Source organism: Porites lutea, chromosome 4 (assembly GCF_958299795.1).
Source record: "Porites lutea chromosome 4, jaPorLute2.1, whole genome shotgun sequence".
NCBI lineage: Eukaryota > Metazoa > Cnidaria > Anthozoa > Scleractinia > Poritidae > Porites > Porites lutea.
Window position 1 is genome coordinate 18200553 of NC_133204.1, and position 21270 is coordinate 18221822.

Here is a 21270-nt window from a genome sequence, read left to right on the forward strand (position 1 = left end):
TATTTTCTAAATTTATGGACATGACAATTAATCTAAGCTTAATACTCTAGACAGCACGGATACAGAAATAATTTCCGCTTTTCGTTTTCGTCTTTATTGACTCTTTTGAGTTGTCTCTGCTTTACAAGACGCGGGTGGCTATGTAATTTCCCGCCAAAAAAACCTCCAGTTGCATTTGGGTTGCCATACCTGTTTATTGAGTTATTTTACATTGGTATGCCTGTGGTGCAGACGGACAGGTGGACGTACGGTCACGTGATTACCAAAATTTCTCGGATGGGTAGATTACCACATTTTCTTAGGTATGGGGCTGCACGCGCGCACATGGAGCTCTGCTATTATCTATATGGCTCTAATAATAATGGAAATAACAATATATATATATATATATATATATATATATATAGAATACTTCGTGGAAAGTGCGGGCGTACGGTATTTACCCACGAGTTGTTGACGTATCAGAAAGCGACGAGTGAGCGCAGCGAACGAGTGAGATTTCTTATCCAAAACAACAAGTGCGTATATACCGGACAAAGCACTTTCCATATGGTATTGTGTTTACTATATACATACTGAGACATAAATCATTTTTGCAGCCTTTTTATTTCAAATCTTTCCAAAATGCTCAACCTCGTTTCCCCCCCACCTCCAAAGCCAGGGAAAAGCGCCCTGGGGACGAGGTTGCAAAATGCTAAAATTTGCCGCTACACCGCGAAATGACAAACAAAACGAAGCATCAGCTTATTAGTAAAAACGTTTGTTAATAATATTAATGAGGGTAAGGATATGAGGTAATCCAAGAATTACAAGTAATGTTAACTTTTTCTTCTGAATGCACAGTTGCAAATGAATGAATTTAAGTAAAATGGCCGAGTTGAATATACGTAAATAGAAGACAAAGTTGCTCCGATAAAAAGCACAACTTAAGCTTACGTCTCGTCCTGTTTTTCCACTTCTGTTCTGTTGTTTAGCCGGCTCTCTACAATTTCTCTTCATCTACAGAGAAATACACGAAACTATTCCACTCCTGTTTCCGAGACGTTTTTCAGTTTTTTACGAGAAAAACTCTTCGAGATAAACTTTTCTCGTTGAAAGTCTGTGAAGCACTCGCAAAGAGAGGGCGCTGCAAGATGGAAGCGCATATAAAAGGCGGGAATTTTGGCGCGAAACTCACACACCTCTGTGACTTCTGATTGGACGTATCATTTTTCTCACTCGTGAAAAAACATCGTTCGCGATTCTGATTGGACGTATCATTTTCTTCACGTGCGAAAAACATCGTTTTCTCCTCTGATTAGTGAGAATTCCTCAGTATTCAGTATTCTCAGTATTTATATTTCCTCAGAATTCCTTATTATGATGTGGGGCCCAGTTGCTCGAAAGTGGATTAGCGCTAACCTAGGGTTAAATTTTAATTTGGGTTTCCTTTTCTTTTATTTAAAAAGATCTTATTTCTCAGATAATTTTCTTCATTCTCTTTACAACATCCATTCATCCAATTGTAGACAAAAAGAATTAGACTAATTTTGCTCCGAATTTCTATTTCGCACTAACCCAGGCCCCTGCAATCGTTAGAAAATAAAGGAAATTAGAAGTATTTTTCTGTTGCTATTTGCCCCCATTTCTTTGTCACTGAAAGGCTGAACTTCCAAATTATCCAGGGGATGCTTTGAGCCAATGGGAATTCTCCGAAAGCCACCGAAAAAACGAAAAACAAAAAATAAAATCAAAACAAAGCACAAACATTTTAGCCCCCTTGGGTAGATGCTACCACTCACGTTGTGTGTGTCCTTCTCTGGCGCTCATCGTTTATCTCTCGAGCAGATCGATGAGGGTGTTATCCACCGAGAACTGCTTAATTCTTCATATCCTACGAAAGCCGAATTCATGAATTGCTTTATTATTTATTCAAAATAATTCCTAGTTTAAAAACATAGCTAAAACATGATTACCTGCATCGATGTTAAGTTCATCTTCGATAGTGTACGTTTAGGTTTATCCGGCTGCGCAAATATTCTCCAAATAGCAGATGTCACCCTTGGAGTTGTCTTCTTGCTGTTTTTGCCATTTTTTTAGCTATTATTTCGCCTAGTTCCAGCTGTAGTTCTTACTCTTGAAACGAGTAACCTCATCCCCAGGTCTTCTCGGTTAACCGTGCATTAACCTGCAAAAAAGAGTTACTTTTGACGTCATCTGTTGATTAATCGCAAAATTCTTCCAAATTTGGTCATCAGTAGCTGATTATGGTGAATTAATAAATAATAATAATTATTATTTGTATAGCGCCATTCAGCTACTCTTTCATAGCCCTTTAAAAATTAATGCGTGTAATTTAAGCCAATCAGAAACGGCTCAATATTTTGAATGGATAATAATAATTCATATACCATGCTTTCCAAATATGGTCAGTTTACGTGTCAGTTTAAAATTAAAAGCGCACTGAAAGTTTTTCTTTGCAGGGGAAGGAATAGAGCCCGAAGAAAATATTTTTCATGATTTAAACGCTAGAAAATGCATTTTTTTTGGCTAACACGAAGAAAGACGCAAAGTATCATTACGAGCCGCAAGGTCGATTTTCGTGCACGCACCAGGGATCCTTAATTTCCATGGAGATACCCACAAACTGGACTCAAGTAACTACAAGGTGTTAGTCTTGACACATTTCCTTGCGCACCTCAGGTGTGCACATTAATCGCTTTCTGTCAGTTCATCTGTCAATAAACTCATTTTAGGACAGGACACAAATTTGCGTCAAATATCAGAGCTTGTCTTCTGCGCGCCGAATTTATACCATCGGAGCGAGATATTTTAACTCAGCTATGGTTCTCGTCAAAATCACTTAATGAAAATACTTGAATTCATGGTTGGTTTTTAAAAAAGGGTCTTGGTGCAAGTCTTGGAAAAAAAAAGAAATATTGTTTTCGTTTCTTAAGCGAAAGGCAAAATCTAGCGCTTTATGAAGGTCGAATTCGAACCCTCCAAAGTAATAATTATTCGGTACGTTACCTGCTAAGTTACATATTGTCGCCGAAATGGTTTCAAAAGTTCAACGTGAAGAGCTCTGGATGTTATTTCGCATTATGTCCGAAGGACAGAAACTATATGTTGTGGTTCAATTTTATTCTTGGTTTAAATTTTATTTCCCTTTGTTTTTGGGTATGGTAATGTATGATAATGAGTTTGAAACAAAGGAAAATAAAATTTAAACCAAGGATAAAATCGAACCACAACATATATATATATATAAGGTAAGAGAGACCTTTATTATTTAAAAGGTAGAGGAGCAGCTTGTTATGGCTCTCGCATGCGGAGTTCGAGCACATCGGTGAAGCCGGTTTGACGACACTGAGAAAAACTGAGGAAAATATTTACTTGCCTTTGGTATTGTGTATATCCTCGATCACTATACAATAACGCACAAATATTATAATTCAAAGGGCATTTACAACACGCGCCAAAAGAGCCGTGATCCCGCCAAAATGCTCGAACCATCTAACAGAGTGTAAAAAGGGGCTGGTAGGCAACACACGACTTTTACCTCGTGCCAAAATGCTGCTTGTTCCAAAAATTGTTTTCTCTGGTGGGTATATTATATTCTGGGTTCTACTCTTTGAATAAGTAAATGTGAATTTTGCCGCTTGTTTCATACTGAGAGGTCATGACACACATATTGATTTTCTGCGGTTATTGTTTCTGGTCGGCATGATTTGTCCTCTGATGCAAGAGCACTTTCTTCGACCTCTTTTAAAACGTAAATCTCTTCCTTTGCGGCTAAATAAGAGTTTTAGGTTGTTTAGTCTTCTCCAAAGTGCCTCCTGGATCTGAATAGCTAAAGGCGATATTCTTTTGTCCGTGAATGTGATGGTTTCCTTCAATTTATGTCACGCTGGGCCCAGCTCGTTTAGTATTTTCTGCACGATGTTAGATTTTCACCGAAAGTGATTTACAGATCCAAATTTCTAGGAATGGATTATAGGAACGCATTTTGTGAAGAGAGATTTTTTAAGTAAAAAGAACTCGGATCCTTAAATCGATCGTGTTTTAGTTAGCCAATTGCAATTTTCATATCCTGTGTTAGTTCGGATAATTCAGTAGGGCAAAAAGCTCGTAGCCTGAATAGACCATGTTTTACTAGCTAGCCAATTGCAGTTTTCTTACGCTGTGTTAGTTTGGTTACTCTCTCCTCTCCCTCTTGGCTTCCAGGTGGCGCGCCCAAGTTTAAGAGGTGAAGAGAGATTTATTTAAATTGCAACACTCGTAGCTTTAGTCGATCATGTTTTACTAGCTAACATATTGCAGTTTTTATACGCTGTGTTAGTTCGGATAATTCAGTAGGTTATTCTCTCCTCTCCCTCTTAGCTTACAGGCGGCGCGCCCAAGTTTAAGAGGTGAAGAGAGACTCTTTTCAAGGATAAAAAAACGTGTAGCTTGAATCGATCATGTTTTACTACCTAGCCAATTGCAGTTTTCATGCGCTATGTTAGTTTGGATAATTCAGTGGATTATTCTCTCCTCCCCCTCTTGGCTTACAGGCGGCGCGCCCAAGTTTAAGAGGTGAAGAGAGATTTTTTTCAAGGGTAAAAAACTCGTAGCTTGAATAGATCATCTTTTACTACCTAGCCAATTGCAGTTTTTATGAGCTATGTTAGTTTGGATAATTCAGTAAATTTTTCTCTCCTCTCCCTCTTAGCTTACAGGCGGCACGCCCAAGTTTAAGAGGTGAAGAGAGATTTTTAAAGGGGAAAAAACTCGTAGATTGAATCGTCATGTTTTACTAGCTAGCGAATTGCAGTTTTCTTACGCTGTGTTAGTTTGGTTACTCTCTCCTCTCCCTCTTGGCTTCCAGGCGGCACGCCCAAGTTTAAGAGGTGAAGAGACATTTATTTAAATTGAAACACTCGTAGCTTTAGTCGATCATGTTTTACTAGCTAGCATATTGCAGTTTTTATACGCTGTGTTAGTTCGGATAATTCAGTAGGTTATTCTCTCCTCTCCCTCTTAGCTTACAGGCGGCGCGCCCAAGTTTAAGAGGTGAAGAGAGACTTTTTTCAAGGGTAAAAAACGTGTAGCTTGAATTGATCATGTTTTACTACCTAGCCAATTGCAGTTTTCATGCGCTATGTTAGTTTGGATAATTCAGTGGATTATTCTCTCCTCCCCCTCTTGGCTTACAGGCGGCGCGCCCAAGTTTAAGAGGTGAAGAGAGATTTTTTTCAAGGGTAAAAAACTCGTAGCTTGAATCGATCATCTTTACTATCTAGCCAATTGCTGTTTTCATGAGCTATGTTAGTTTGGATAATTCAGTAAATTTTTTTCTCCTCTCCCTCTTAGCTTACAGGCGGCACGCCCAAGTTTAAGAGGTGAAGAGAGATTTTTAAAGGGGAAAAAGCTCGTAGCCTGAATAGACCATGTTTTACTAGCTAGCGAATTGCAGTTTCTTACGCTGTGTTAGTTTGGTTACTCTCTCCTCTCCCTCTTGGCTTCCAGGCGGCACGCCCAAGTTTTAGAGGTGAAGAGACATTTATTTAAATTGAAACACTCGTAGCTTTAGTCGATCATGTTTTACTAGCTAGCCTATTGCAGTTTTTATATGCTGTGTTAGTTCGGATAATTCAGTAGATTATTCTCTCCTCTCCCTCTTAGCTTACAGGCGGCGCGCCCAAGTTTAAGAGGTGAAGAGAGATTTTTTTCTGGGTAAAAAAACTTGTAGCTTGAATCGATCATGTTTTACTATCTAGCCTATTGCAGTTTTTATACGCTGTGTCAGTTTGGATAATTTAGTAGGTTATTCTCTCCTCCCCCTCTTAGCTTACAGGCGGCGCGCCCAAGTTTAAGAGGTGAAGAGAGATTTTTTCCAAGGGTAAAAAACTCGTAGCTTGAATCGATCATGTCTTACTACCTAGCCAATTGCAGTTTTCATGCGCTATGTTAGTTTGGATAATTCAGTGGATTATTCTCTCCTCTCCCTCTTAGCTTACAGGCGGCACGCCCAAGTTTAAGAGGCGAAGAGAGATTTTTTAAGGTAAAAAAACTCGTAGATTGAATCGTCATGTTTTAGCTAGATAGCCAATTGCAGTTTTCATGCGTTGTTAGTTTGCATAATTCAGTAATTTTTTCTCTCCTCTCCCTCTTAGCTTACAGGCGGCGCGCCCAAGTTTAAGAGGTGAAGAGAGATTTTTTTCAACTGTAAAAAACTCGTAGCCTGAATAGACCATGTTTTACTAGCTAGCCAATTGCAGTTTTCATACGCTGTGTTAGTTTGGTTACTCTTTCCTCTCCCCCTTGGCTTCCAGGCGGCGCGCCCAAGTTTAAGAGGTGAAGAGAGATTTTTTTAAATTGAAACATTCGTAGTTTGAGTCGATCATGTTTTACTACCTAGTCAATTGCAGTTTTTATACGCTGTGTTAGTTTGGTAAATCAGTAGATTATTCTCTCCTCTCCCTTTTGGCTTACAGGCGGCGCGCCCAAGTTTAAGAGGTGAAGGGAGATTTCTTAAAGTGAATAGTACATAGCTAAAATCGATCGTGTTTTAGCTAGTAAATGCAGCTTTTTTACATTGCTTTAGTTTGTATAATTCGGTAGATTTTTCTCTCCTCTTCCTAATGGCTTACAGGCAGCGTGCCGATTCTTAAGAAGCTGTGATAAAGTATAAAGTAAGTCACAGCTTGAATCGATCGTGTTTTAGCTAGTCGTTACAGAGTTGTTGTTTTTGTTCATATTTTGTTTTTGTTAGTGTATATAATTCAGTAGATTTTTATTTTCTCTCCCTCTTAAGTCTTTAGCTCTTATGCGATGCGCCCAATCTTACGACAAGTGGTGTTGGTTTCCAAAGCGAAATTTAGTAATTGTGATTTTTTTTCTGATCTACTGCTCTCAGTCTGGATAATATTCAGCGTGATGCCTGTGTTTGATGTACACCGGAAACCCGAAAAAAAGCTAGTTTTGTCTGCGGGCGGCAATACTTTAATTTCGACAGTTTAAGGTAAAATATTAAGATAATGTCTAAATCATTTGTGAACTGTGATAGTTTTTTTTGCGTAAATATCTCTCTTCGATCAAATGTGACAATTAGGCCAGATTTATACTAGCGATGTAAAAATTTCCTCCGTCTATGTTGAAACCGAACAAACCTCGCGGGTATCCGCTTTGGCGGGTGATATCCCTGAGAGATAACTGAGTTGTTGTTTTCATTGTTTATTCATCAAGTTCTCAGTTGTAATTATTTCTCGGTAATATTGTTCTTATTTATTGTTTATTGAGTGGGTCGGCTAAAATTAAAGGCGAAGAGTGAAGCTCCAATGCAGAATTTTTGAAGGCTATTTGATATTATGCTTTCGACAGTGCACGTGAATAGCAACTAGGTTGGGTGTCCACTTAAGATAAAGTGGATTAAGTGTCGAAGATGAAAGATTACTCAATAAAACGAACATTGTTGACAGCTTTAAGACAGGCTCAGGGTCTCTTGATGTAATATAACCCTTGGTTCAAAACAATAGACTTGGCGCCTCGCCCTTCAGAAATATGCGAAGATTGCGACGCTGAACGTCGCAATCCCCCGAAAATCGAGCCTGCGGCTTGTAATGAATAGTATGGAATGAACTGTCTTTGACAATTCACCGAAAAAACACATAATAAATTTTGAAAAATACCTTGACCAGCTACGAAAGAAGACGAACGTCGGTTCTTCCTGATAGCAAAACCACTCGCCAAAATGTTCATCCGACAAAATCAAGAGAGGATAAAGGGGACAGAGAAGGCATCCCCCATACACACCCTATTCCATAGATAGTTCGTCTCGAGTTATTTTTAGAATCGGGATAAAGTTACCTCGCGCGCTGCGTGGATGTTTCGTGGAGGTTTCGCATGACTAAACGCCGTGCAAAACATGTCGGGCGAAAGGCAATGAAAGCGTAAAGAGATCGAGAGCATTCCTGAATATTGAAGCGAAATTAGTCGGCGCTCACCTGGGAAAAGGGAATCGCTGGACTTTTTGACAACCCGTGAAATCAGTTTAACTCGAAGTTGTCGTAACCTCAGTACTTTAATAAAATGAGAAATTGCGCCGGTCTATTGAAACTGGTCGTTTGTACAATAAAGCAAGTGGGACGCCATGTGTTATTGTTGTTGAATAATAAAAGACTAATAAAAGAATAAATATCAAACCAGAAATTGCCCTCTTCAAACTGTAAATTATAAATGATTCTGAGAGAATATTCAGTGTGTTAAGGATTTCCCTGCTGTACTGTTAGCTCTATACAAGAGAGTAAGGGCGATTCTTTTTTAATTTCCGTTTCGCTGACACAGCTTTAGCAGAAATCTCTCTGTAGTCGTTTTCGTCGACAAAAGGAATAGCAATATCGCTCTCCGCGTCTTCCGTCATTTTGTTCTGCGTCAATTCGAGAAGGATGCGTGCCTCTGAGCGTGGGTCATCCACGCGGAACACAATCGCGCTATGTGATTGGCTGTTGTCTAATCCCCCTTGAGATCTGTGGAGTTAAAAATAACTCGAGACGAATTACCTATGGAATAGGGTGTGTATGGGGGATGGCTTCTCTGTCCCCTTTATCCTCTCTTGGACAAAATAAAATTCAACCAACAGCAAGTAGCTGAAAATACAAGATATAGACCCATTCCATTCAATCCAGGTGTAAATATAGCTTCTCTTCTCGTTCGGCAAAATCTACTGGCTTCTTCTGACATTTTTAGAAACAAGATTTGCTGAACGGCGACCGAGGGAATTTTAGTTTGTAACTGCACTAAGGACACTGTAAAGATCCTAATTCACCAAAAAGTTTTTTTGTTCACATTGTCTGCGATTTGTAGCTGTCCAGCAGAGTAAAATCCTAGAATCCTGGTGAGTTTTGAAAGTGTTCAACGCTACAAAGTTTTGTTGACAGTTTTGTGACAGTTTTGATGTACGCGGCTTGTGACATGTAAGAAGCGGAAGTCCCTTGTTCGTTTCTGGTTTGCTTTAACAAAATAGAGTTGTATAGTTGGAAGGTTCATCGATATTTTCTGGGTGTTAATGATAAAACAATTATTCCACTCACGCTTGTTGGATATGAGAAGCTTGTATCGCCAATATACCATTTCAAATCGAACGCTCGCTCCTGGAACAATGGTTTTTAAAATAGTCTGAGATACCACACCAGTCCGATTGCATGAAAAACTAAGATCACTGAATGAGTATATCCTAAATTCAATTTCGTCTATGTCAGCTGTTCTTAAACACTGTTGTAAATTTTTCCACGGTCGTGGTATTTAACTCTCAATTCTCAGTGCCACCTGTATACCTAAAATCGAGTCAAGTATATCCACATGGGGGTGCTTAAAAGTTCGCTCTAATGTTTACATTTACTGGAGAGATGAATCTACCCATGTCTATGTTAATTACTGTTTGGATCAATTTAGATGAGTCACCCCAGTCCATCTCCAGCTTTCGAGCAGGACACAATGAGTGTTTCTTCAGAGCTAAGACCTGAGCTCACTTCCCTTAAAGAAGAGGCTCCAGAAGAGGAACTCAATAGCTTGAGCAGCCTTAAGGAAGAAGCAATCAGTTTTCTAATACCAACTGATAGTAGTAACAGTGACCATAATGGCCAGGAATGCCCCACCAATTGTCCGTGTGTTTGCCACCTCGCATCTCCACTTCCTGCTTTAAATGAGTATCGGCCTTCTGTGATCATGGTTCCAGTGGCCAGAGAGCACGGAGAACCATCTGTGACACATTTCCCGATTGCCATGCAGGTAACCAATTAAAAATGAATTAGGGTCGTATTACAACATGGCCCGAAGTAAGGGAATCCGGATTCTCGAATCCGGGAAATTTTTGCTGGTGGAATTCGGAACCCTGGAAATTTTTGCTGGTGAAATCCGGAATCCTAGTCCCTCTGATAAAGAATCCGGAATCCACGGTGTGGAATCCAGAATCCAATACTGTCTTGGACCCCTTATATAAGGCGAACAACTTCTCAATACGATCATAATTTTTGCCACCCCAGTGCAATACCGTTTGGGTATTCATGTAGCCTTAGCCGTAAAGATTTGGCTGTAGTAAAATCTGTACGTCTTTTCCTCTTCTTCTAGAGTGAAGGAAATCTTGAGGAGCCCGCCAAAAAGACTCCTCGTCGGAAACCTGTAAACAAAGTGGTAAGCAAAAAAGAGACTACTTGTTTTTCAGTTTTAATCAGAAATGAGAGGCAACTGTGATAATGGTATTATTGGGCAGAGTCCTGAGGGTACGTGAAGAAAACGAGAAAGACAGTAAGCATTTGGTTCTCGATTTTTAGGGGAAGTCCCTGAGGGTACGTGAAAATGAGAAAGGCAAGAAGCATTAGGTTCATGTAAATTGCTTGACGAAGCCCAGTTCGCTCAGTTCAAAAAAGCACCCCTCTGCTGAGTGGGAGGCCCAAGTTCAAACCTTGGCGAGATTCTGGTAATATCATGCTGGCTGTGTTTAAGGCCCCGTTTAACTTTTCTTACATTTCTTTACAAAAAGTGGCAAAATGTTCACACGAGAAACAAAACGTTGGCTCCGATAGATAGGTGACCCGCCTGACTGGGTCACCCTTTCTCGATGTTGGGTCACCGTCTTAGCCAGGCCAACGTCTCTGCGGCACATAAACATTTAATCTGGCTCGCCCACCCGGGAAAATTGGGTCAACGCCAGAAAATTAAAGCATGCGCGAATGCTCTTCTCAAGTCTTGGCTAAGGCTAATGGGCCAATTTTTTCTCATAACAGTGCTTGCTACGGTTGACGCGGCTGAGAGGGTGCCCCTCTTTCCCGGGACTACTTTTCTCTATATAAACGGTGCTTGGGATCTTGTCTCAGTTCAGGAGCTAAGTTCGCGTCATAGGGTTGATAAAAGCAACGACGACGGTGACGGCAACGAGGACGGCAAAAAAGCAATAGGAGTAGATGAGCAAAATAATAACTCCGCACGCACTTGCATCACACTTTTTTTGTACATTTTTTTGGCGTCACTCCACGACTACGACGTGATACTTCTTAATTTCATGTATTGTGGGGCAGGGACCGCGGAGCAAGGTGAAAAGTGGGAGGGCTGACAATTGAAAATAATTTTTTCATATTGAAAATCGAAAAAACGAATAAAATCCTAGTATCTGATTTGTTTCTGTCGCGTGACTTTGCATACTTTTCTGCAGAGCTTACAGACTTTGACGAAGTCCCAGATAACTCTAATAAACGACCAACATCCACCGTCAGTTCAGATTCAATGCGAGAAAAGACGCGATTACAATTTTAGTATACAAATACTGCACTGAAGTGATCTGAAAAATTTCTAACTATGGCCGTTCGCAGTTCAAGTAATGTAATTCTTCTTGCAATCGAATATTTCAGAAAGACAAAATATAAAACTTTTTTCAACTCAAAACACCTACTCACCTTCGTTTGGCTTGAAAAAGCTAGTAATTTTCTTCATTTCGTCTTGATAAAACTGATAAAAAAAACTCTGCCGGAGCTGGAAGTACAAAACACGCTGCCGAACGAAGCGAAGGGGTGGCCAAGGCATGGCGTTTGATCAAGGGGTAAGTCGGCCCCAGGGCACAATTACCGCGAAAAGCACAGGAGCCCCACAAAATGCCTGGCGTTTGATATTAAAGAAAATACAGAGAATATAGCGGAATATAGACGGAAAAAAACTTGTTTCAAGTCTTTTTTTTTATTTTAATTATTTTTCTTTTTAGCGCAAAAAGTGGGGGAGCGGGCGCAAAAAAGTGGTGGGGCCGCGGCCCTACCAGCCCCTCCCCCTCCGCGGTCCCTGTGGGGGACGTGAACACAAAACGACTTCCTTGTTCCTTTCCTGAAACTCGATAAAGTCTTTTAGAATTTAACTGTAAAAAAAAATGCCAACATTTGACGAACTGAACCAGATGGAATAAGCGCGATAGCGTTTCAGGCAGCGCGGATTCACTTTTTGGTTTTTGTAGCCGTCACCGTCGTTGCTTAAGCTCCCTAATGTTAAGCCGTTGGCTTTGTCTTCTTCATCCTTCCTTCATCAGTTAACGCAAAGGGACGTAAAAAACCCCACACTAGTTTTCGGAGAGAGAAGAGGAAATCTTACCAGTGCTGCTGTCTACCTCTTCCTCTACTGCCTCTTAACATTTCCCACAAATGTCATACATCACCGTACTTATTCGGTTTAGCATTTTTTAATCAGCGTTTATTTATGAATCGTTTTTCTTATGTCACTGACGGCAATTACGATAAATCATTTGTAAATATTGTGTAAAATATAAAGATGTTTAAGGTCTCGCTTCTTTTGCTTAGGTAAGACCGTTATTGTCTGGATTGAGTAGATTTCCAAGCTGTACTTTTTTCTTTTTCTCTTTTTATTCTAGTGCAGTGTTTGCCCAATGGTTCATTTGGTCATACGAAACTCACTGCAATGATTTGCTTGAGTGACCACCAAACATTTCACCATTTTCACGTAGGCCCTAATGCACCTTGTTTACCCCCCAAAATTTTGCATAGCTATTGTTTTCGATTTCTCTTGGGACGAATGTAATAGCGAAGCTTCCGCGCGCGTGAAGCACGCGCGGCTGAGCCCCTTTTCTAAGACAACTAGACCTTTTTACCGATACGGCGGCCATATTAAATTAATTCGATTTAAGGAGTATTGTGGGATGCCCAGGGGGACAGAAGTAAGATCCGTCGTACTCGCTTAGTATTAGATATTAAAAAATTATGCAATGTGCTCATGCCCCCTGGGCATCCCATAATACTCCTTAAATATAACTCATTCAATATGGCCCCGTATCGGTAAAAAGGCCTAAGGTCTACTGGAAACCTATGGATGCAAGAAAATTTGGTCATGACGCAGCAGCGTAGGCTCAGGTACACGATCTGGCATTTCGTCACTACAAGCCGGACTGAAATCTCTCTCTCATACTCGCAGTCGACAGTCCCTTTATTCGACTATTTGACATTCTAGAAAAGGTCAATTGACAGCTAACAAACTAGAGCATCCGCTGGCCGTCATCATCTGACTGTATCACGGGCTCATTTTTCTACCCATTGACGTCACGTATTTTTTTTAAGTTTTCCGCTGATATTTTATTTGATCACGGGATCAATTCTGTATTTTTGGTGGAGCCTCATAGCTTAGAAAATCTATCCATGCTAGAAAATTTGGCATTCACGTGACCGTACACCGACCGCCTGACCTTCCGCACCACAGGTATACCAATGTTTAATCTCACACTTTCTAGCTAGTTTGGGAGCCTGCAGCCTGATATTGCACATTCATGTGGCAATCCATGTTGTGATCAACTGACAACTGTCAAAACAGTGTATCCCCTGACCAGTATCGCCTGACCGTACCACGGGCTTAGGTATCGACCCAATGAGCACATGATCGCAGGCTCAAGTTCAATTTTTTTGGAAATGCATATGAAATAAGTTGTGTTCATGAGCCGCACTATTAAAATTTTGATTTCAAACTGACCTCGGACGCGAAAATTCAGCCATTTATTGCAGGCAGGGAAGACAGGTGCTTTTGATTTTTCTCACGCTGGTCGCGCTCTAGTCATGCTCCTCGTCCAACTTTTACGCTCTGATTGGTCAAAATTTGACAGGTGAGTTCATGTGGAAACTTATTTTCTGATAGCTGAAGCTGACAGAGTTTTTTGTCGCTATCTTTTCATGTTTTTAACTGTCCGTTTCCACTAGATGTACAAAATGAAATAAAGCTGACAGCTGCTATCAAGATTCTTCTGTAATTCATGGCTGGTTTGGTTATTGGGTTTATGGTTGAGAAATGCGCCGCCTCGGAAATCCAATTTCGGATCGCAACGTTTTCGTTTTTCACGTTGCTTGATGCGTAAGAGGGTTTTGAAGGCTCAAGCGATTCTGGCCTTACTTGATGGCCTTCAGGAACTGCATCTCGACCGGTAAGCTTGAGAAGTTATTGTATTTGATGTTTCCTTTTTTCAGGTTTCCTAAAGTCGAGTGTAGTTTATATGCCGCCAGCTAGTTTATGCACGAGACCATGATCTGACCTACAATGATATCACGTTTGATATAAGCTTACAGGACTTTAAAAGGCCTTTAGACATTTTTCTGACCGCAAATGGAAAGAAAACGTTCCGTAGAATATTTAGTTATGATGTTGGCTGTTTTCTTGCCTCGAGTTCATCTTGAAAAATAGCAAACGCCGGGAAGCCTGCTTAAAACATAAATCTGCAAGGTTTAAGTTTATAAGCTTATGCTTACCTGACTCATGATTTTCAGAGACACTTTACTCTAATTACGTATACTTGTTGCCTTTGTACATGTCTCATTTAATTATGTATATTTTATTGATTGTTAGTAGTCTCTCTTGCAATTTTGATCGCTGCGCCGCTTGTTTTCAGTCGTACATAAACATGGCGTGCAGGAGTACTCCCTGAGTACTCAAAATGCCGCGCGTAAATATCAAACGCTTTTAGAGATTACACAAAACAAAGCCATAAATAAAGAGAAATAAAACCTAAAAATAATAAATTCTCTATCATGTTGAAACGTTACTCTATTAGTATTCATTCAAACGCTAACAGCCGGCACTGGAAGTTTGGTGCTTGTCAAAGTGAGAACACGTCCGGCTGGCCGTATATAGGTGATGTTGGGAATTTTTTGGATCGTTTTCACTAAAAGCTCATACATGTTCTTATTACCATGCATATCACATAGGAGCAGATTTTCCTGACTGAACAGTCCCTGCATTATGGAATTCTCTTCATGAAAACTTTTTATAATGTGGTCAATTCTAGACCGTAATTTGTTGTGCAAAGGAAGCGCGTGCTTCGATCGTCCTTGACTGATTGAATGAGTGCAATTTGTCTTGCAAAATTGTGAAAAACTGGAGAATTATAGGTTTAAATAGGGAAAAAACGACATTCTGTCCTAGGTCTGTATGATAAAGAAATCAGCGCCCCCTAGAACTTTTTACCTCAAACGAGATGTATAAAAGGTTTGTTTAAAAGGCTGTTTTACACGCCACCAGATTTGTCGCCAATATTTACTTGTAAAGTAAACTTGTCGAACGCAAAATATCCTGCCGGATTTCTTATCTTGGCCTCTCTTTTACACAGAGGAATGCAACGTGTAAATTTCTTGGCTGCTACCGAGGACCAACCTGTGTTGCATAAAATTATATTTCGGGGCTGTCCAATCATCCATAGTCTCTCCAACGGAGTGAATGGAGGGACTATGAATTAACCTTATAAAATAAAGGTGATGTAGGTGGGCGACTGGGTTATTTTGTTTGGGAAGAATTTGTTTTCCAGGCCTTATCTACCGAGATCGAAGATGATTGCTATTATTGGGTGTAAATATAAGACTATTAACTCGATGAAAAACTGAATAGGTTTGTTTGACTCCTGGACTGTCAAATTATTTTCTCTAAAATCACTAAACCTTTCCCACAGAAGTCACACGAATGTGCCCTATAGTTAACTGATTTGTGGATAACAAGTTTATTGTTTGATTTAAATTATAAATTTATCAACGGGAGCTTCGCTTTTAGCCCTGGCTAAATGTATATATTACCCAAGAGAAATTGGAAACAATAGTTATGCAAAATTTTGGGGGGTAAACAAGCTACAACCAGTTGCAAAAATGTTGAGACACTCCCACGAAAAAACGACCTTTCTTGCTTCAAATCGCCCCTGGTCACAGGTCTGTGAGATATAATACTGACCTCCCTCCTCCCCCCATTCAAAGTGGGGCCCACGGGTTTTGAGTATGGTCTTGTATTGCTGGCAACTTTGATAAGGGGTGGAGGGGGGAACACAAGCACAAGATCATGGACAGGCCATTTATGCCAAAATACGGTACAGTGTCTCAAGTACTTTTGCAACTGGTTCTAGCACTGCGGTCCATCTGAAAATGGAGAATGGCTTCCTAGTGCGCAATTCCCAATCCCCAAAGCACCCTTCATTGAATCAGTTGACGTATACATGTAAAATGTAAAGGAGATACGCTCTGTTGCTTTCTCATCTGCGATCTTGCCTTACATTACATTATAAGCATAGAACCGTTTCTTTGATTTTTTCGAAAGTCTGCTGAAAAACGGAAGAGGACTCCAGGTACCGCCAAGTCTAATGCACTTCAGGATTTGTACGCAAAAATGTGTGCGATAATATGTTTAAACTATATTAATGACCACATCCAGATCTTGCTGCTCTTGCTCAATGCTTCCTATCTCGTTATAAATCTCTCACTATTCAATAAAAGTCGAAGGATAGTTGTTTACTATTATTGGTGCACTCACATGAAAACTGTTTAAAACCGTTTTTTATTAGGGATAGGAAAAACAACCCATAAAAAATATCAGATAAAAACTTAGAAAGTCGGGCCGTCGTAGTCTTGGAAAAAAGAATCGTTGTTACAATCAAGATTTGCTGTCATATTGGAGAATGAAACTTTATCTTCGAACTTCTTTCATGTTGTGCTCTCAATTCTATTCGAAATTCGAATTTAGGCTGCAATACGGGCGTACTTTTTGGGCGGATGAAAGCTGCTTGTTTAATTTCCTTAAAACAGTATTACAGATTTTCTTTTACCAGTTTCGATATGAGTGTTTGAGCCGTAGAAATTATCAATTACATATTTGCTGTTACCTTTGACACAATATAAAAGTGTGGTACAGCCACCACACCTTTGAGTTTATTTTTGACGCGCGTCAAAGGTGAAGTCAAAGTTGTTACGTATTTCACTTCGCATTTACCAAGGTCAAAGGAGTAAGCAAATAAGTTAAATTTGGCTGCACCTTTGACGCGCGTCAAAGATGAAGTCATAGCCGATACCAAACTTTTAAATCCAATTTTTCGTCTGGTTGCTGGTCTCGCACTCGCCGCCATCTTTGATTTTTGGAAATTGGGAAGAGCAGAAATAACAAGGCGGTTTAGACACAATTGGGAACACAAAGAAGAATTCTAGTGACACCGAACCATGTATTAATTACGAACGCCAATCACTAAAACACAGCAATTACTATTGTCGTGTCTTTTCGCGCCGTTTAAAATATAAAACATTTTCGTTGTCTCGGTTGCACGTGACTTCAGATTGTATGGTTCGGTTGGTCATAAAAGTTTGAGATTCGCGTAGAAGTTTTTTCGCGTATATTGTTTCCTAGTTTGTTAGTTGTTGTTCCTAGTTCTTAGTATCTTCGATGTATTTGCTTGTAAGAGAGTGGAAAAAGGAGCGAAATAATTAAATGACGGAAAGAACTGGAAATTTGTACTCAGCGATAATCTCATGTGTAGCTTCCCGCTTCTCATCGATGTGCATCACGTATTTCTTCAAAATTTTGTGAGAAAACGTTGTTCAATCAAGTGTTACTTGCAGAGATATATGCTGTTTGGAGGTTCATTTGCATTTATATCATTTGTATACTTGTTGTTTTAAAAACCAGAGATGGTAGAAAGCTAGCGAGCAAAGCGTGGCACTAACATTGTTGAAAGCAGAAGGGAGTTAAATACAGTTGCTGATAATTCGGTTGTCTTGTAAAGAAGTGCTGCATTAAACAAATCAAAAACTGGTCATCTTGGCGTATTAACAATGATGATGAGTATCTGACAGATTACAAATTCTCCATAAGTTGGCGAAGACTCGCCCCGCTTGGATAATCAGTGGAAACGATATTTGCGTGTCTACTATGATTTGATCCAGTCATTGCACGTGAGTGCTGAAGGAACAAATGAGGAGCATCGGTATGCTGAATCCAACAGAAACTACAACTTATATCTTAACTTAATAAACCAATACATACCTTCTGAAGAAGGGATTTTAGATGTTTCCAAGGCAGAACATAATATGGTGGATGATGACATAACGCAACATACCATTATCTGAGCGCGAGGATGATGTTCGAAGTATTTGTTTTGTCCGTTCAAAAGTGTCTAGTGTCCAGGTCAGTTGCAGCTGCTCATAAAAATTCAAGATTACAGGAATTTTTGTTTCTGAGAAAAAGATGGAACAATTGAAAAGGGCTAAAACAAGGAGATAAAAGAAAGAAAATTAAAAATAGAAAACCAAATCGCAGAAGCTGAGGATGCTTTAGAATTGACTAAAACCAAAGTTTAGTTTTACGAGGAGCTGGAAGATTTCCTTGTGGGTTCTATTAGCAGAGCAAATAGTGTGCAAGACCTAAACTGTGTGGAGCAATTTAAAGAAATTAAACCCAAACCCACACTTAAGGATTCAATGGAAGCATACAGAAAGCTGGAGAATGCGGAACATAAACCCAAGAAAAAGGATGGGGAGACAGAATTGCAGGCACCACTATCCGAGAAAACAGATCCGCATAGGTTTCATTCTTTAGCTCAACCCCAGGTGGAGCAGCCATGTCCGAGCCCAATGTTAAAGAGCATAGTCTGAATCCGGTAGCAATCCCCTTTATAAATAAAGCTTTACCGCCCAATCAAGTTTTTTTTCATTCTGGTAGTGTATCGTTTCTGACCCCTTCCACTAGGACTATGATGACAAAGCTTACAACCAGTACAAACTCAACAATAACGAAAAATAGTTTCCTTTCTTTGGATGTAGTCAAGGTCTCTGGTAATTCTTGTGAATACTCCAGATTTAAATCAAGTTTTGATGAAATTGTTGATACCCAGAACATTTCAGAAGCCCAGAAAATGACGCGTTTGTTACAATTTCTTGATAGCCGAGCTAGAGGTGCTGTTGTGGGTTTTGAAGAAGTGCCTGGGCAAGGCCCAAAAAATGTTGTAGCAACGTTTTGGACAAGCGAATATTGTGGCATAGGCACGTGTTGATGCTTTATTTGATGGGCCAAACATATCATAAAACGATGGACAAGAGCTGCAGAAATTTGGTGACCGCTCAAGGACATTTTATGGGACTTTAAAGTCACTGAACTCTCTTTCGGAAATGAACATGTCAAATTTGGCGAAAACGTGGGTGAAGCTACCTGTAGTGCTACAGATTAAGTGGAACGACGAAGCTCTGAGAATTAGGGAAAGAAAAGTTTTCCCAACTCTTGAGGATCTAGTGGAGTTTTTTGAAAGGAGAGCTGAAGCAGCTAATGATCCAGTCTTTGGAAGGGTTGGAGAGACGAAGCAATTATTTCCAAGAAGGAACCCAAAAGCCAGTTGACATCCATTACCTCCGAGTCTTAATGCGGTGGCTGGGACCAAGAAAATGACAACGGCAGGGCAAGTTGGACGTAGTGACTCACCGAAATCAGATAAGGATCCGAATTCTAGCATGCAGAAAGTAATGTTATGGCATTAAGTCTACACACAAGGTAGAGCATATAAACAAATCTGTACGGCAGAGAATAGTCTTCCTGAGGTACAAGGGACTGTGTTGAAACTGGGTACGCAAGGGACACTTTGTTAATAAGTGCCAATCAACTTTTAAATGTAAACATTGTCAACAACCACACCATTCCTTACTGCGCAAAACAACAGAGGATAAAGAGGGAACACTGGCGAATCCAAAGGGAAGCTCAGGACCGAGAGAGCAAGCTAGTGTGAATGCTGTAACAGCATCATCTGTTAAAACTCCAGGTCCCACGTATTCCTCGACCTCAAGGACTAAGGTTTCATTACAAGTTTTTCCAGTTAAGATAATGAGCGAAGAGGGACACTGTTATGTTACAGCGTAAGCACTACTTGACACTGGGAGTGAAGAGACATTTCTGTAAAGGCTATTTTTAATAACTTGGTTTTCAAGTTAGCAACTGTGACACTTTGGCAGAATACACATTGTCGGGCGATTCCTCAATTAAGGTTGGTCAAGCCAACCGTCAAGTGAAAGCTGTTGATAGCCGGGACAATCGTATCCTAGTAATTGAAAACGTTAGCAGTTGTAGACAAACTTAACATCACAACAACAGGAGCAAAAGACTTGTCTAAATGGCCTCATTTTAAGGACCTCGAAATCGCTGACGTAGATGATGAACAGGTGACCATGCTGATTGGAGAACACGTTCGCGAAGCCCAAGTGCATGAAAAACGCGCAGAAGAGAGGGATCAGTAGAACCGTATGCTGTTCGCACTTTCCTGAGTTGGTCTGTGCTTCGACCAGTTGATGCTGCAAACATTTTGTGCTCCCAAGCGAAGAACGTGAGTTCTGTAAAGTATGGTGATGGGCGGTCAGATCAGCAGATGAAACAATATTTGAGGCTTGAAGACATTGACATCAACGGGAGTTCCAAGAAAGGAATGTCAATTGAGAACAGTAAGCACTGAAAAGGGTGGAAATCTCAGTTCGTGTAGTAGGTGGACACTATCAAGTTGGAATGTTATGAAAGAGTGATACCCCTTGGCTGCCAAACAACAAGCAGACGGCAGAAACAAGACTACAGTCTTTAAAGAGAAAACGCAAGCGTGATAAGAACTTTCACAGTAGTGTAGAGAGTTTATGGAGAACCTCATTCAGAAAGGATATACCAGAAAGCTGACTGAAGAAGAGGTGGTACGCCGAAGCCAAAAGAAAACATGGTATTTTCCACATCATGGTATGTTTGACCTCCAAAAGCAAGACAAAATTCGTGTAGTATTTGATGCCGCTTCTTTGCACGATGGATTTTCTCCTAACAACCAGTTGCTCCAGGGTCCTGACTTACCTAACAGTTTGCTTGGTATTTTGCTGCGGTTCAGACAATATCCAGTAGCACTAGTAGCTGACATAGAGGGAATGTTCAATCAAGTCAAAGTACCCCCAGAAAACTCTGATGCTTTGAGACTCCATTGGTGGAAGGACCGTGGCCTTGAGAGGTCATCGAAATTTCTGATGACTAGTCATATCTTTGGTGCCACAGACTCGCCCAGTTGAGCAAACTTTTGTCTATGCTATGCGGATCGCTGTATTATCCCATGGGATTTGTTTGCCAGGTTGTCCTAGAAGCTAAGAAGGTATTGCAAAGACTGCGGAAGCTACATATGGAATGGGACGATTTGATACCTATAAGAAGACATTGCAAAGGCTGCGGAACCTACGTCTGGAATGGAACGATCTGATACCTGAAGATTTACAAAGCCTGTGGAAGTGCGTGTTGACTGTCTTATCACAATTTCAAGTACCGCGATACCACCTGATCGATAGTACAGTAGTCGACATATCCCTTAACCTATCTTTTGATGCTTCAGAAGGTGGTTACTGCATGTGCTCTTTCTCAGATTTGTTTATGCCTGTGGAACTGTTAGGTGTTCTTTTCTAATCGGAAGTTTAAGGAGTTCGCCAGTGAGACCAATTTCGACTCCAAGGCGTGAGTTGCAAGCAGTCACATTTTCTG

General features: G+C 40.3%; 1 protein-coding gene across 1 annotated transcript in view; it reads left to right on the plus strand.

Moving 5' to 3' along the window:
• The window catches only part of LOC140932747 (uncharacterized), a 39790-nt gene that overhangs the window by 13515 nt on the left and 5005 nt on the right, over positions 1 to 21270 (plus strand). Inside the window, exons 2-3 of the mRNA XM_073382257.1 lie at positions 9415 to 9750; positions 10090 to 10152. Coding sequence (XP_073238358.1) covers positions 9415 to 9750; positions 10090 to 10152 — 399 coding nt within the window. The remainder of the gene's footprint in view (positions 1 to 9414; positions 9751 to 10089; positions 10153 to 21270) is intronic.